At 50.7% G+C, this 12863-nt stretch overlaps 1 protein-coding gene across 1 annotated transcript; it reads right to left on the reverse strand.

Annotated features, from left to right (window-relative positions):
• Nucleotides 1–2187: 2187 nt before the first annotated feature.
• Nucleotides 2188–7392, reverse strand: LOC309859172 (uncharacterized protein C3orf22 homolog). The gene is made up of 4 exons (XM_082719671.1): nt 7306–7392; nt 5100–5229; nt 4302–4433; nt 2188–2498 (listed from the first exon to the last, which is right to left on the reverse strand). Exons 2-4 carry the CDS (start codon nt 5189–5191, stop codon nt 2213–2215), a joined length of 510 nt encoding a protein of 169 aa, XP_082575797.1. The 5' UTR covers nt 5192–5229; nt 7306–7392; the 3' UTR covers nt 2188–2212.
• Nucleotides 7393–12863: the final 5471 nt, after the last annotated feature.

Here is a 12863-nt window from a genome sequence, read left to right on the forward strand (position 1 = left end):
TCCATCAATTCAGGGGTCGCCCATGTCCCTGTGAGGACTTCTGCAATGCATGTTCCTGAAGGGTTGGTTTTCTTTGAGACATCATGTACATAGAAACATTCAGGACATAGCAGGATCAACAGATAAACCACCAGAGACCATGCATGTTTTAGGACTCACTCTGGCTGGGTGACTGGTAGGAGTTTTCTTTACCTACAGGACCAGCTCTCCCCACGTGCATACCCTCCCACCTACTTCCTGAATGCTCTGGGGCCACAGCGAGAGTGGTGCATGGGGTGGGAGACGCAAAGGGGCTCTTTTCCATAAGGGGCTGGTGGCCACAGGCAGTGGGACCCTTCGGGGAAAACAGGGTGGTGCTGGCTGGCATTCAGGAGCCTCTGGCCAGTGACACCACTCCAGGGGACAATGTGCGCCCAGGACAGGGCTGCAATGCTCAGAGCAGCTGTATCCACAACAGCAACAACTGGAAACCAAGCATCTGTCAGAAAGAGGATGGACAAACTTTGTTTAAATGACTAAATGATTAAATGACCCGCACCTACCATCAGGTGACTTGTAGCAACTTGCTGTTAAAGACAAGAAGTTGCATGGAGCATAATACAATCTTATATCACTAAAAAAAAAAAAAAAAGAGAAGCAAACAATGTATTGTTTCAAGATACGAGTGTTAGAAGGATAGGAGAGAGCTGTGGTTACCCCGGGGAGAGGAAGGAGGAGGGGGGCGGCTGGAAAAGCAGCTCCCGGGCAGAGGGACACATCGGTCATGTGTGTCACTGCATCCCTATCCTGCATCACAGGCTTACGGTGCTGTATTTTGCAAATATCAAGTAGGACGGAGCTGTGAACATTGAAGGAAAAGTCCTGAGACTTAAACACACTCTAAGTGGAGATTAGCCTGCCTCCGACCCCAGTGGGAGGAGATCTTGGGGTGTCTACTTCCTTCTACCAACAGGCCAATATTGCCCGGTGCACAGAACACCTGGTTTGCTTCCCACCAGAGCCTGGAGAGACCCAGGTCCCCTGACCCCCACTCCCCATCCCCCAGGGGTAGTCCTCTGCCTGGAGCAGGCTTGAAACCACCATCCTGTTCCTCCCCAGGGCTTGGGGAGGGCCTCTTTACAATTCTCACCAGGTACCTCATTCTACCTTCTTTCCAAGACAATAGGGCCACTTGCCCACCTTACTCAGTGCAGCCCCCTTGGTCATCTTCAGAGCCCCCACACCCTTCTCTCCTAGCAAGGGGGCTATCGTTACCATCCCTGATTGTATTTACCCTCCCGAGATGAACTTCTGGTCCCTTTCTCTGTAAAACAGAGAAGCGGGAAACCCTTACATTTCCTGCAGGCACCCTCCTCCAGGGGTGCTGCTGTGACAAATCCCAAAGCAATCCCACCATTCTCTTGACTGTCCATGCTACTTCTCTTTGAAGACTTTGTAATACAGCAATAACATGGTATTGGGCTCCTGTATTAAAATTTCAGAAAATAGGGGCACCTGGGTGGCTCAGTGGGTTAAAGCCTCTGCCTTCAGCTCAGGTCATGATCTCAGGGTCCTGGGATTGAGCCCTGCATTGGGCTCTCTGCTCAGCAGGGAGCCTGCTTCCCCGCTCTCTGCCTGCCCCTCTGCCTGCTTATGATCTCTGCCTGTCAGATAAAAAAATAAAATCTTAATTTTTTTTTCAGAAAATAGTAGTCCCATCCCCAGGTTCCCCATCTACCCAGAGACACTGATTATTATCTACCATGCACACACAAACACATACACACACATGCACACACACATACTGTTTCCTAATGTACGTAAGATGGGAGCGTATCTGACACACTTCTGTCGTGCTTTAAAAAAATCTGAATACACTTTGTAAATTGTTCCAGACCAGCACATAAAGAGCTGGTTCTTCATTTCTGGTGGTCTGGTAGTTCAGGGTCTGGCCACGGAAGATCAGTGAACAGCCCCCTAGTAGGGGACATAGCTGGTCTCCGATCCTTTGCTTGCTATGGCACTGTAATGAATACCGTTGTCCACATATCCTTATCAGGTGTGTGAGTGCACCTTCGGCATCACTTCTGGGAAATGACATTCCTGCTCTCTCTAAACCGCACACCAACCCCTCAAGATTGAGCCTCACCTCATTTTATAGACAAGAAAATGGACGCTAGGAAAATAAAACACTCAGTCCGGCAGAAATAGAATTTGAACCTGAAAAGTTTATTCACACAGTGTGGCTGATGAGGCGATGAAGAGCCTCGTCAGAGCGGTTCCCCTCACTAGAGTTCACCTCTGTCTGTGGCTGCTGCTTGGAGCGCCAGGAACCGGGGCTGAGAGGGAGGCCGCTGGGAGTGGGGCCCTGGGAGAGGCTTCTGGAGGGGTGGGTGGCGCGGGCACCTGGCCTGGGGAAGCGGCGGCTCACTAGCTTGAGTTCCCAAAGTTGGCTCTGAGGTGGCGGTGGTGGTGGAGGGTACAAGCAGGACAGTGATGTAACATCTGGGGCCCCAAGCCTAGAAAAGACACACAGAACCCCACAGGTCCAGAGACGTCGGCCAGGGCCATGACCAAGACTCTGCTCCCAGCCCAGATCTTCCCCAGGAACCCACACTGAGCCTCTGCTGCCCTCCTAGCCACCACCACACCCCACCGATGTCCACGTCTGAACCCCCACAGGGTTCCCATGTGGGGCCTCAGACGTGGCCAGGACTTGACCCACCAGGCCTGCACAGACACCGAGTGAGTGTCATCCTCATGCCTGCCAGTAGCTGCATGGCCTCCATCAGGGGCACAAGTACTGTATGGCCATTTCCCAAGTGAGGACATTGCTCCTCTCCTAGTCAGTCTCTTCCAACGGCTACATCAGGTCTGGGCATGCCACCGTCCTGATCTCTAGGCTTCAGTGGCTCCCCATTCCCCCTCAGATAGATGTGGGCATTTAGCATTCTCCATCACCTGTCCCCTCACCATCCTGAAAAGCAGAACTTCAGGTTCCCTAAAGGAGACATCATTCCATCCCGCCTCAGGACATTGGCACTTGCCTCCCACTGCCTGGAGTTTCTCCTCCTACAAGCTCCCTACTTCTCACCTGAGCCCCCGTGCCCTCTCCTGTCCTCTCTCCCCATCCCCACTCTGCCCTACTTTGGCATCTGCGGATCATGACCCTCCGGCCCAACCGTTCCTGCTCTGGTTGATTCCCCAACAGAAGGCTGGTGGGAGTTCCGAGGGTGGACGATGAGGTGGGGGATCTCTCCCAGCTCCCCACTACTCTGATGCCTTTGGCAGAGGCCCCATAGCCACAGCTCCCACCCTGCCCTAGGGCTCTTGGCACCTGCCCACCTGTCCCACCCAGGGGAGGGATCGGCTCCCACCGGTGCTGGGCCCTGGTGGGTCGAGGAGCCCCCCTGCCTCCTGAGCTCCCTGACACATTGCCGACAGCTTCAGTTTGTCCTCCAGTTCTTGGCTCCGTGTCACCCTCCAGAAGTGCTCTTCCCATGACAGTCCCGCCGCGGCAGGCCCCAGCACTGAGTCTGGGCCTGTGCGTATAGTCTGACCGGTCCCCGGCAGACCCTGGGCTGGCAGCTGATCCCATTCTGAAGAAGCAGAAGCTGAGACTCAGCCCTCAGCCTCTGCAGCTCAGCGTCCCGTTCTGACATTTGGAGCAAACCCACAGCCAGGTGAGGGAGGGAACGTGAGACCAAGACAAGAGTCAGGGCCAGTGTGGGCAGAGAAGAAGCATGAATCTGTGTTCCTGCGCATGTGTGTGCGCGTGTGTGCACATGCGCACACAAGTGTGAGTGTTTATGTCACCTCTCTGGGTCTCAGATGTGGGTCTTTCCAAAGGTGTCTGGGTGTTTGAGTATGTGTATGCTCATGGGGGGGGCGGGGATTTGTGAGGACATGGTCAGTCTAGAAATGGCTAGCATGAGGGTCCCCGTCCACACCTCCGCCCTCAGAGCAGGCTGCAAGGAGACCAAAAACTTGCTGGCTCTTCCTCTGTTTTGCCTCTGCTGTGTGGAAGGATGGTGGCTAAGTTGCCTCCTCAGGCCAGTTTCCACATGTGTGGAATGTGGACAGAGGACTCTCCAGTTAAGACCCTGTGCAGCCTCTCCCACAAACTGCCTTGCTGTGGGAGGCACCACTGGAATTCGGTGTCTCATTTCTGAGCCTCAGTTTCCTCAGCTTGGAAGTGCAGCCTGCCGGGAGAGGCACGTGTGTGTGTCCCTGTGCAGACATAGGGGCGAGGGCCAGCAGCTTGAGTGTGGGTGGTGGGCAGTGGGCTGCAATGGCTGTCGGCATCCCAGCCTGTGACTCACCCTCTGACTGGGATGGATCTCGTTGGCACCAGCGTCTTCTGCAGGGGCAGCTGGTCCCTCAGTGAGGTGCTCATCTTCGTGACCTCCCAGGGCTGCAGGAACTCTGTAGTGGGTTCTGTCAGCCAGGAGAACCTGCAGTGGGCACTTGGCATTTTTAGGGAGCTTGCGGCCACCAGCCACACAAATAGCTCTTGCTCGTCCGGAACTTTCTACGCCAGTCATCATTCCAAATGCTTCATCAGCACTAACCTGACACCAACTCATAACCATTCATACATGAGGAAATTAAGGCACAGAGAGGTCAGGTGATTGGCCCAAGTTCACACAGCTAGGAAGCCCTCCAAAATTGCTACATTTTTTTCAGGACCCATCAGTGCATTGATGCCGCTGGCCAAGGCCCCAGAGCTGCCCAGTCTGGGGTTCTCTTCTGGTTCCTGAGTGCCCTGGGGCTTTACAAGCTACACCCCACTCCAGTCTGACCCCATAAGACCTTCGGAGGGGCAGCCGTTCATGAACATACTCCCCAGGTGGTCCCGTGAGGCCACTGGCTCAGAGGGAAAGATCCAGCTAAGCTCCGGGATGGCCCCAGCAGTTCCTGGCACCTATCTAGAAGCCCTCAACTCAGATTGGGAAGGAGGTGAAGAAGACGAACCCCAGACTGTCACAGAGCTGCTAAGAGAACTCCCTGTGGATGAGAAACCTCCTCCTGGGTCCACTTTTTACACCCCTGGAATGCGCTTTTGGTGTGGTCTTCGGGAGGAGGCAGGACTTGGCCCTAGGGGTGTCGGGATCTAGTACCTGTACGGAAACTTCCTGGCAAATTCTTCCTGGGCCTTGTTTCTACTCTTCTTACACTGGGGGCACTTCTTGGGGTCCTTTGAGTTCATCATGGAAGGGGGTTAAGCTGTGGCACACTTTTCAGCCATGGCTGGAAGGCAAAAGGAGGCCTGTCAGAGTAGGGAAGGAGGTGGGAAGAGCCAGGCTGGACCCAGACCAGGCACTCAGCTTCCTCTCAAGACCGCAAAGGGAACAGAGGATGGGGTCCCTGCCCACCTCCCAGGGTTGAGGGAGAGCTGGGTCATGTTGGCCTGTCACCCATGCCCGACCTCACCCACTGCAGCAGTCATACATGCTCTCACATGTGAGTGTGAGAGTGTGCGTGTGTGTGTGTGTGTGTGTGTGTGTGTGTGTGTGTGTGTGTAAAACCACCACTTGGGACGGTTCTCAGCTGAACAGCCCATCTCAAACTCTGGCAACCATGAATCTGTGCTCGTCTCTCTATTGCTGTGACTTTACAAGTGTTAGACCAATGGAACCACCCAGGAGGTATCTTTTAGAGCCAGGCTTCTTTCTCTCAGCATAAGCTCCCCACCTGTGGGAACCCGCCCAGCTGTGTGTATCAGCAGGTGGTTCTTTCTCAGGGATACTCCATGGTGTGGCTGTGCCACGCCTTATTCAACATTCAGCTGCTACAGGACATCTGGGTAGTTCCTGGTGTGGGGCTATGGCAAATAAAGCTGTTGCAAAAATTCATGTCCAAGTGTGCCCATGAAAATAAGTCTTTGTTTTCTGGAATATAGAAGGATGCCATCGCTGGGGCATATGGTAAGTCCATGTTTAGTTTCAAAAGGAGCTGCCAAAAAACCTTCCAGAACTTCTGTGCCATTTTCCATGCCCACCAGCATACACAAGGGACGGTCTTCTTGCTGGTGCAGAGGCAGGCAGGTCAGGGAGGAGAACAGTGGGGTTAAGGCCTGACTGCTGGTGTTTCCTTTGCCATCAAATTGTGCAACCCTCACCCACCAATGGCTGTGCTAATATATCTTCGCTGTGGTCTAAACAGCCATCGTGTTGTGAACGTGTGACCTCAGAGCCTCTTGTGACAGTGCCAGCCTCCTGCTAGAAATGCCAACAGCTCCTCTTGTGGCCCAGGCCCTCAGGCCCACCAGGAAGCTTCCTGCCCCTCTACCTACTAGCCACCTGGCAAAGAGCTTTGCTCACAGTGCGGCCCTCTACACCAGTGCTGGCTAGTGGGGGCCTCTGTGGTCTCTGACCCTGGACCATGGCTCTTATAAGGACACTGGGATCCCCTTCAAGGGCCTGGCTCCATAGCCCTTCACTGTCAGGAAACCTGGGCAAGTCCCTAATCCCAGCCCTCCTCCTGCTAAAAAGCCAGGAGAGGGTCCTGGTCCAGGACAGGTGCTTGTGTCACAGTGGGAGGCACAGACCCTGGGGTCAGCGAAGTGTTTGCTAAGCTCCATGCGTGACCTCATTTAATGTTCTCCCCCTGATGGAAAGCAGATTATGGTCATCCCTGTTTTCTGGGAAAGGAACCTGAGGCTCTGAAAGTTTAGGTGCTTTGCCTATACCCCCACCCACCTGGTGAGTAGGGAATGAGGTGCGGTCCAGAGTGGCCATTAGAGCTCTCTGCAGCCTCAAACAGTCCTGAACGGGGAGCTGGGAGAGGTGACCATACCAGTGACTGACCTGAGGATACGTCACCACTACAGGAACCCAGTGGTCTGGAGGAGGCGGGGAAGGGGCACCCCTCAGTCCCACCCCATACCTACCTGCAGATTCCTAAACCATGGGCGTGACCATGACAGGACCACTGACATGGCTGAATCTGTCTCCCTCAGGGGCAGAAGGGCCACTGCAGAAGCCAGGGAAGGACTCTGACACCAGGGCCATCTGTCCCTGGTTGCATCTTGCTCCTGCTTTCCAAGCTGATCTGAGACTGTCCTTCCCAGCCATCTAGGCTGCCTCCCCAAATCCTGGTATGACCATGATGGGGGCTTGGCTCAGGGTGTGCTGGCAGTGTCAGGAAGACACCAGATATGAGGGCTGTTATACCCCTTAAGACCCCCCTCCAATGCTGCCCCCCCCCCCACCGGCTACAACACTCTCTTGGTTCAGTGACATAGAGAGGCACAGGCCTGGGTATACAGAGCCTCCAGCCAGGAGGGAGTGGGTGAGTGGATCTTCCATGCTGCAGGCTACTCACAGGCTGGCTTATGTGACACCAGAAGGTTGGGAGCTGGCCATGGTCCTGGCCTGCATGCTACCACAGGAGTACTGGCCCTAGGGCCCCACGGGGCCAAGCCCACAGGGTCATTGCGACATCAGAAGCCCCTGAAGTCACAATCAGTGACACTGCGGTTGCTGAACCATGTGGCTTAGCCCAGAGTGGCTGTAGAGATGGGAGGGTGTGTGCAGGGCTTACTGGCATTCCCACAACCAGTACCCTGGGCTGAGCATCTACCTGAACACATTCCACAGTAGGGATCACTCCCATGCAGATTCTGGGGACAGAAGAGATGCCCCAGAACTAGCTAAAACCTTACTTTGGAAAAGTGATCCTGGCCGACTCTAACCTGAGTCTTCGCCACAGCCCAGCAATCATGGGGGTGAGGGTATGAGAGGTTAGGGCGGGACCTCAAAGACCAATTTCCTGCCTCCCAGTCTGGGCCACTGCCTTCTGTGTGGCCTCAGGCAAGCAACTCAGTTTCTCTGTGTCTGTCTCCCAGACCACATAGGTGTTTTGAAAAAAATCGCTCTGGTGGCAGTGTGGAGAACAAAGTGAATGGGGCCAGAAGTAGGTGTGGGTAGACCAGGCGACCACCAAAGGCAGTAACATGGATGAGGGATGGTGGCAACTTGGAATGAGGTGGTGATGGAGATGGAGTGAGGGGCATGGATTTGAGAGATTTCAGGAGACCCAGTTAACACAGACTAGTGGCAGAGGCTGTGGGTGCGCCAATGAGGACTCTGGGTTTCTTTTATTGCCAGTGTAAGGGCCTACTTAATCAGAGGGAGCCATTTTGTTGCAGTAAACTTAGATTGACCCTATGCAGTAAACTTAGATTGACCCTGCGCCTCCCAGAGGAACTTACTTGCAAAGCCTAGATACAAGGGCGGGTCAGGACAGGTGAAGACATCCAATCAGTAGGGCGCGCATATATCTACTAGGGTAAATTGAAATTCAATTAGCCACCTGTGTGTTACCTAGCAGCTTTTTTTTTCTGTGCATGGCAGACTTAGCATGACTGTGCAGTTTTTCCTGTGTATTGCAATCTCATGGACCACCTGTCTATAGCCCGGCTAAACTACCTCTATAAAAATTAGTCTGTGAGGCTGGGAGGGGTCGCCTCTTTGCAAGAGACGGCCCTGACCATTCAGTTTGATTCTCGATGCTTGGCACAAAATAAAGCTTTGCTTGACCTTCGCTTCGTATCAGTCTCACTCTTTTGATTACGGACCCTAACATTGGAGGGGGCACCTGGATTCAAATGACGAGAACTGAGCCAGCATCGAAATTTTTGGGAAAAGCCTCTGGAGGTATTGGGATCTTGGGTATTGGGATTTTGTCTGTCTGTCTGGTTGCGGATAGCCCACAGGGGAGAGGCTGGACACGGCCATGCTCCCCAGGGCTGGAGTGGATGCGGGGATGCCCCATCCCTCTGCTGGTAGATCGACAGGGGGTTCGAGTCCCCCTGGGCGGTTGGGGGGTTCGAGTCCCCCTAGACGGTTAGGGGGTTTGAGTCCCCCTGAGCGGTCGGGGTTTCGAGTCTCCCTAGACGTGTGGGGGGTTCGAGTCCCCCTGGGCGGTCAGGGGGTTTAAGTGCCCCTAGGCGGTCGCTGGGGGGTTTGAGTGCCCCTGGGCGGTCAGGGGCCTGCCAGGGGGTTCGAGTTCCCCTGGGCGGTCGGGGGGTTCAGTCTCCCTAGACAGTCGGGGAGTTCGAGTCCCCCTGGACGGTTGAGGGGTTCGAGACCCCCTAGGCAGTTGGGGGATAAAGAAAGCCCCCACCAGTGGCAGGTTCTGGGTAAGAATCATTGGGCCTATGGTTGTCTTTGCCTGGTCCTTTTGCTGTCTGTTGTGTGTTTATTATGATTAAAGGAATGGGGAAAGCAGAGAGTAAGGAGACTCTGACTTTCATCTCTCCGTTCTTCATAATAGATGTGAGGCTTCTCGCTCACTCATTTCGTGTGTTAAGGGCTATGACTGGAGCCAACTGAGGTTAGTCTAATGCCGGGCTAAGGTGTCCAATGCTGATGCTCATTGGAGCCGGGCGTGGAATATGAGTGCCTAGTGGGCCACTTTTGGTAAGCAGAACTGGCACTGTGGGATGAAACGACCTCGAGACAGAGACTTTAAGGAATATTCCCAAGCAGCTGCCCAAACTCCCTTTGTTTTGGGGAATTCCTCGCCTTCTCTGGCCTAACGTGGACTGCCTAGCCCCTCCCCCTTGCTAGTGGGAAATCATGGCATCTGAAGTGGAGATGGTTGTCTGTCTCAAGGTTTTAATGGGTAATTGTTAAAGTGGCTTCCAAATTCTTTGGTAATCTGAAACTGTGAAGGGTTGCTTGAAGGACAAATGGAATTAAATTTGTTGGACATGTAGGTCTTAATCAAATGGGATAAAATGCTAGAGCATTGGCTGTTGGAACTCGGTTTGTGCTTTTGAAATCTGCTGGTGAACATGTTCTGTGCTTAACAGATTGATAAATTTGCCATCTAAAGAATTTTGTTGTAACAACTCACAATTGGTTTATATTTAGTCTTCAGTAGAGGTTCAGGTATTTCTAAGAGTACAAAATTCTGTTAAGTGTAATTAAGACTGATGGAAATGAGAAAAGCAACTCTGTATGTAAAAAGTAGGAAATATATAAAAGTTTGAATCTGAAGAGTGCCTGACTATGTGAATGTGTCTGTATGGCTCCACCACTTCGGCTACGGAGTCTGAGTGGGCTGCACCCTGAGTCTCGCGGGGTGTCATATGGCATAACAGTCATCTACTCCATGGAGTAGCCTGGTCTGGGGTTTATACGGACAGACCTTAGCTAAGATGCTCCTAAGTTTCTGCGAGGGACGCGAGCAGGACAGCATCTGAAAGATCCCCCTCCCTTTTGTCTGCAACATCATTCACGATGGGAGGGAAACCTAGTAAACTCATTATCTGCATACTTAAAAAAAAAAGACACTGATATAGAAAAGCTGGTTTTCTCTCTGTTTAAAAAGACAGAGTTTTCTTAAGTTAATTGATCTGTTATGGTTTTCTCTTTGCCTGCCCAGAAAATTCAGTTTCTATGTTTTGTTTTATCAGGTGTTTAGCATCCCTAATTATATTTAGGCATGTGTTTTAAAATTTTCTAAGGTTTTAGTAATTGTTGACAAGATTTAAACCAATGATAAACTTTGGGTTACATTTGGGAAAATGCTATGCATTTCCTAAAATTTTAATATATTGATAGATCATCACTTGATATTGTGATTATGGAAATGTTACATGTCACAGAAGTAACCTGATTTTTTTGCCAGTTACATTGTAAATTCTCATCTCACCAGCTCTTTACCATATCTATTCTGAGTTTTGTCATTTGTAATTGTTTTAATTCTCTTGTAAGATAAATTCCGTCTTAAAGAAAATTCATATGGGAGACTTTCAGGACAAATACAGGTCTTTGATGTGTTAAAATCCAGAAACTGAAATGGGTAAGAATTAACAGAAGTAAAAGCTGCATTCGGACTAAACCAGAATTATTAACATGGGACTAGGTGAACTGAAAGATTGTAATGCTGTATCTCTTGATGTTTTGTCTTGTGTTTGCTCTTCCAGACTAGGGGAACTTTTTCTTAAGTTATCTGTAACTTACAGAGATAAAATGTAGTCATTTGTAAACAAATCAAGGTATTCAACTCTTTCTCTCTGTCTGAACCCTCTGAACCAAAAGTTCTCAGCAAGTATTCTTTCTTCCATGGCAATCAGTCATTTGCATAAGTTCAATAAGAATCTGTTCTCTCTGTAACAGGACACCATGGGAAACACTGGTTATTTTACCATGGCTTTGACTGGAATGTCATATTTGAAAAGACTCAGATATGACTAGACAGCTTAAAGGAAATAAGGTTGACTTTATAAAACCTGGAACCATAAAGCCCTTTGGAACTGTTGCCCTGATACCTTGCTTACAGAGTTCCCAGCAGCCTCACGAGGTGAGTAAAGGATGTTACTTCCTGGCAGGTGCAGGAACCTCAGGATTCTTTGGGGGCCTCACGAAGAGGAATTCACCCAAATCGACAGGTATTGCAGGCATGTCTGATGGCAAGTATGTAGCTTGGCTTCTGGCCTGGAGAGGCTATCATAAGTTCAACCTAGAGATTCCTTACGAGAAGTTCCAGCAGAGCAGATTCTAAAAGATTTATATGATCCCTCACTGTTCTTGCTGAGCTTATGTAAATAATTAGGCCAAGCTTATTGAAACTGGACTTGTTTTTCAAATAAATTAGTCCTGATTTGGCTATCTCTGAAAATAAGGGTTATTTTAAAGAGAAAAATTATGTTCTAATAACACACCTTTATGGATGTTAAATTCTAGATTTGATTGTCTTTAAATGTTTGTTTACTTAAGCTAGACAACTTGAGGTAAACTTCAGGGAAGATGCATGATAGCTCATTTAGACAATCTTGCTTTGCCAGTCAGTCAGCCCCAGATATAGGAAACTTCAGAAAATTGAAGGATTTGAAGGGAACAATCTGAGTTAGTGGGAATAGCAGAAAAAGTGTTTAACAACAGGGATGCACAAGAGGATGAAAAACAGACCAAAAAACTAGTTAAGGTTTTGGTGTTACATGAGGTGGGGAGGAGACAGGTAGGGGATAGTAAATGGAAGAAAAAGCCTAAGCACAGAGAAAGCGGTGGGAAGACTTAGATTCAGATCAGTGCACTTACTGTAAGGAAAAAGGACGCTGGGCCAGGGAGTGCCCCAAAAAGAAGATGGCAATGCTGGCCACCAGAGTAAAAATTAAATTTGAGGGGAAATCCGTTGATTTTTTTGGTGGACACAGGAGCCCAATTTTCATCATTACTTAAACCTATGGGAAAACTAGTTAGAGAGGGAGTCTGGGTACAAGGAGCAAATGGCACAGAGAGACATAAATGGGCAACAGAAATGACTTTAAATTTGGCCTCGGGAGTAGTTAAACATCAATTTTTGGTCCTCCCTAATGCCCCATATAACTTGATGGGAAGAGATCTCCTCCACAAGTTAAGAGCTGGCATTCAGTCTCAGAAGGAGGCATGACTGTAACCTTGAGACAAACCACTGTACAAGTGCTTATGGCAGCAGTAGATGAATACCTCCTTTAAGAGCCAGTCTCAAAACCAGAGGAGACAAAGGGGGGTATCCGACAGGACGAGTTTCCCGAGGTCTGGGCAGAAGGGAAGCCCCCTGGCTTGGCCAAGGAACAACCTCCAGTGGTGGTACAATTAAAGGCGACAGCTATGGCTGTTCCCTTTTGGCAGTACCCCCTTCCCTGGGAAGCAAAGGAAGGGATCAGAAAACACATTAACCACCTCCGAGGTGACGGGATCCTAGTTCCTTGCAAATCTCCGTGTAACACACCTTTGCTGCCTGTCAAAAAGGCCGAGACTGGGGAGTACCGACCCGTCCAGGACTTGCGGAAAGTTAATAAATGGGTTGAAGATATCCACCCAAGGAGCTGGCTGACCATGCACACAGTAGCAGCTGGATTCCCCCCCTTGCCTCCGCATAATTGCTGC

This window comes from Mustela nivalis (genome assembly GCF_964662115.1).
Source record: "Mustela nivalis genome assembly, chromosome: 1".
NCBI classification, from domain to species: Eukaryota; Metazoa; Chordata; class Mammalia; order Carnivora; family Mustelidae; genus Mustela; species Mustela nivalis.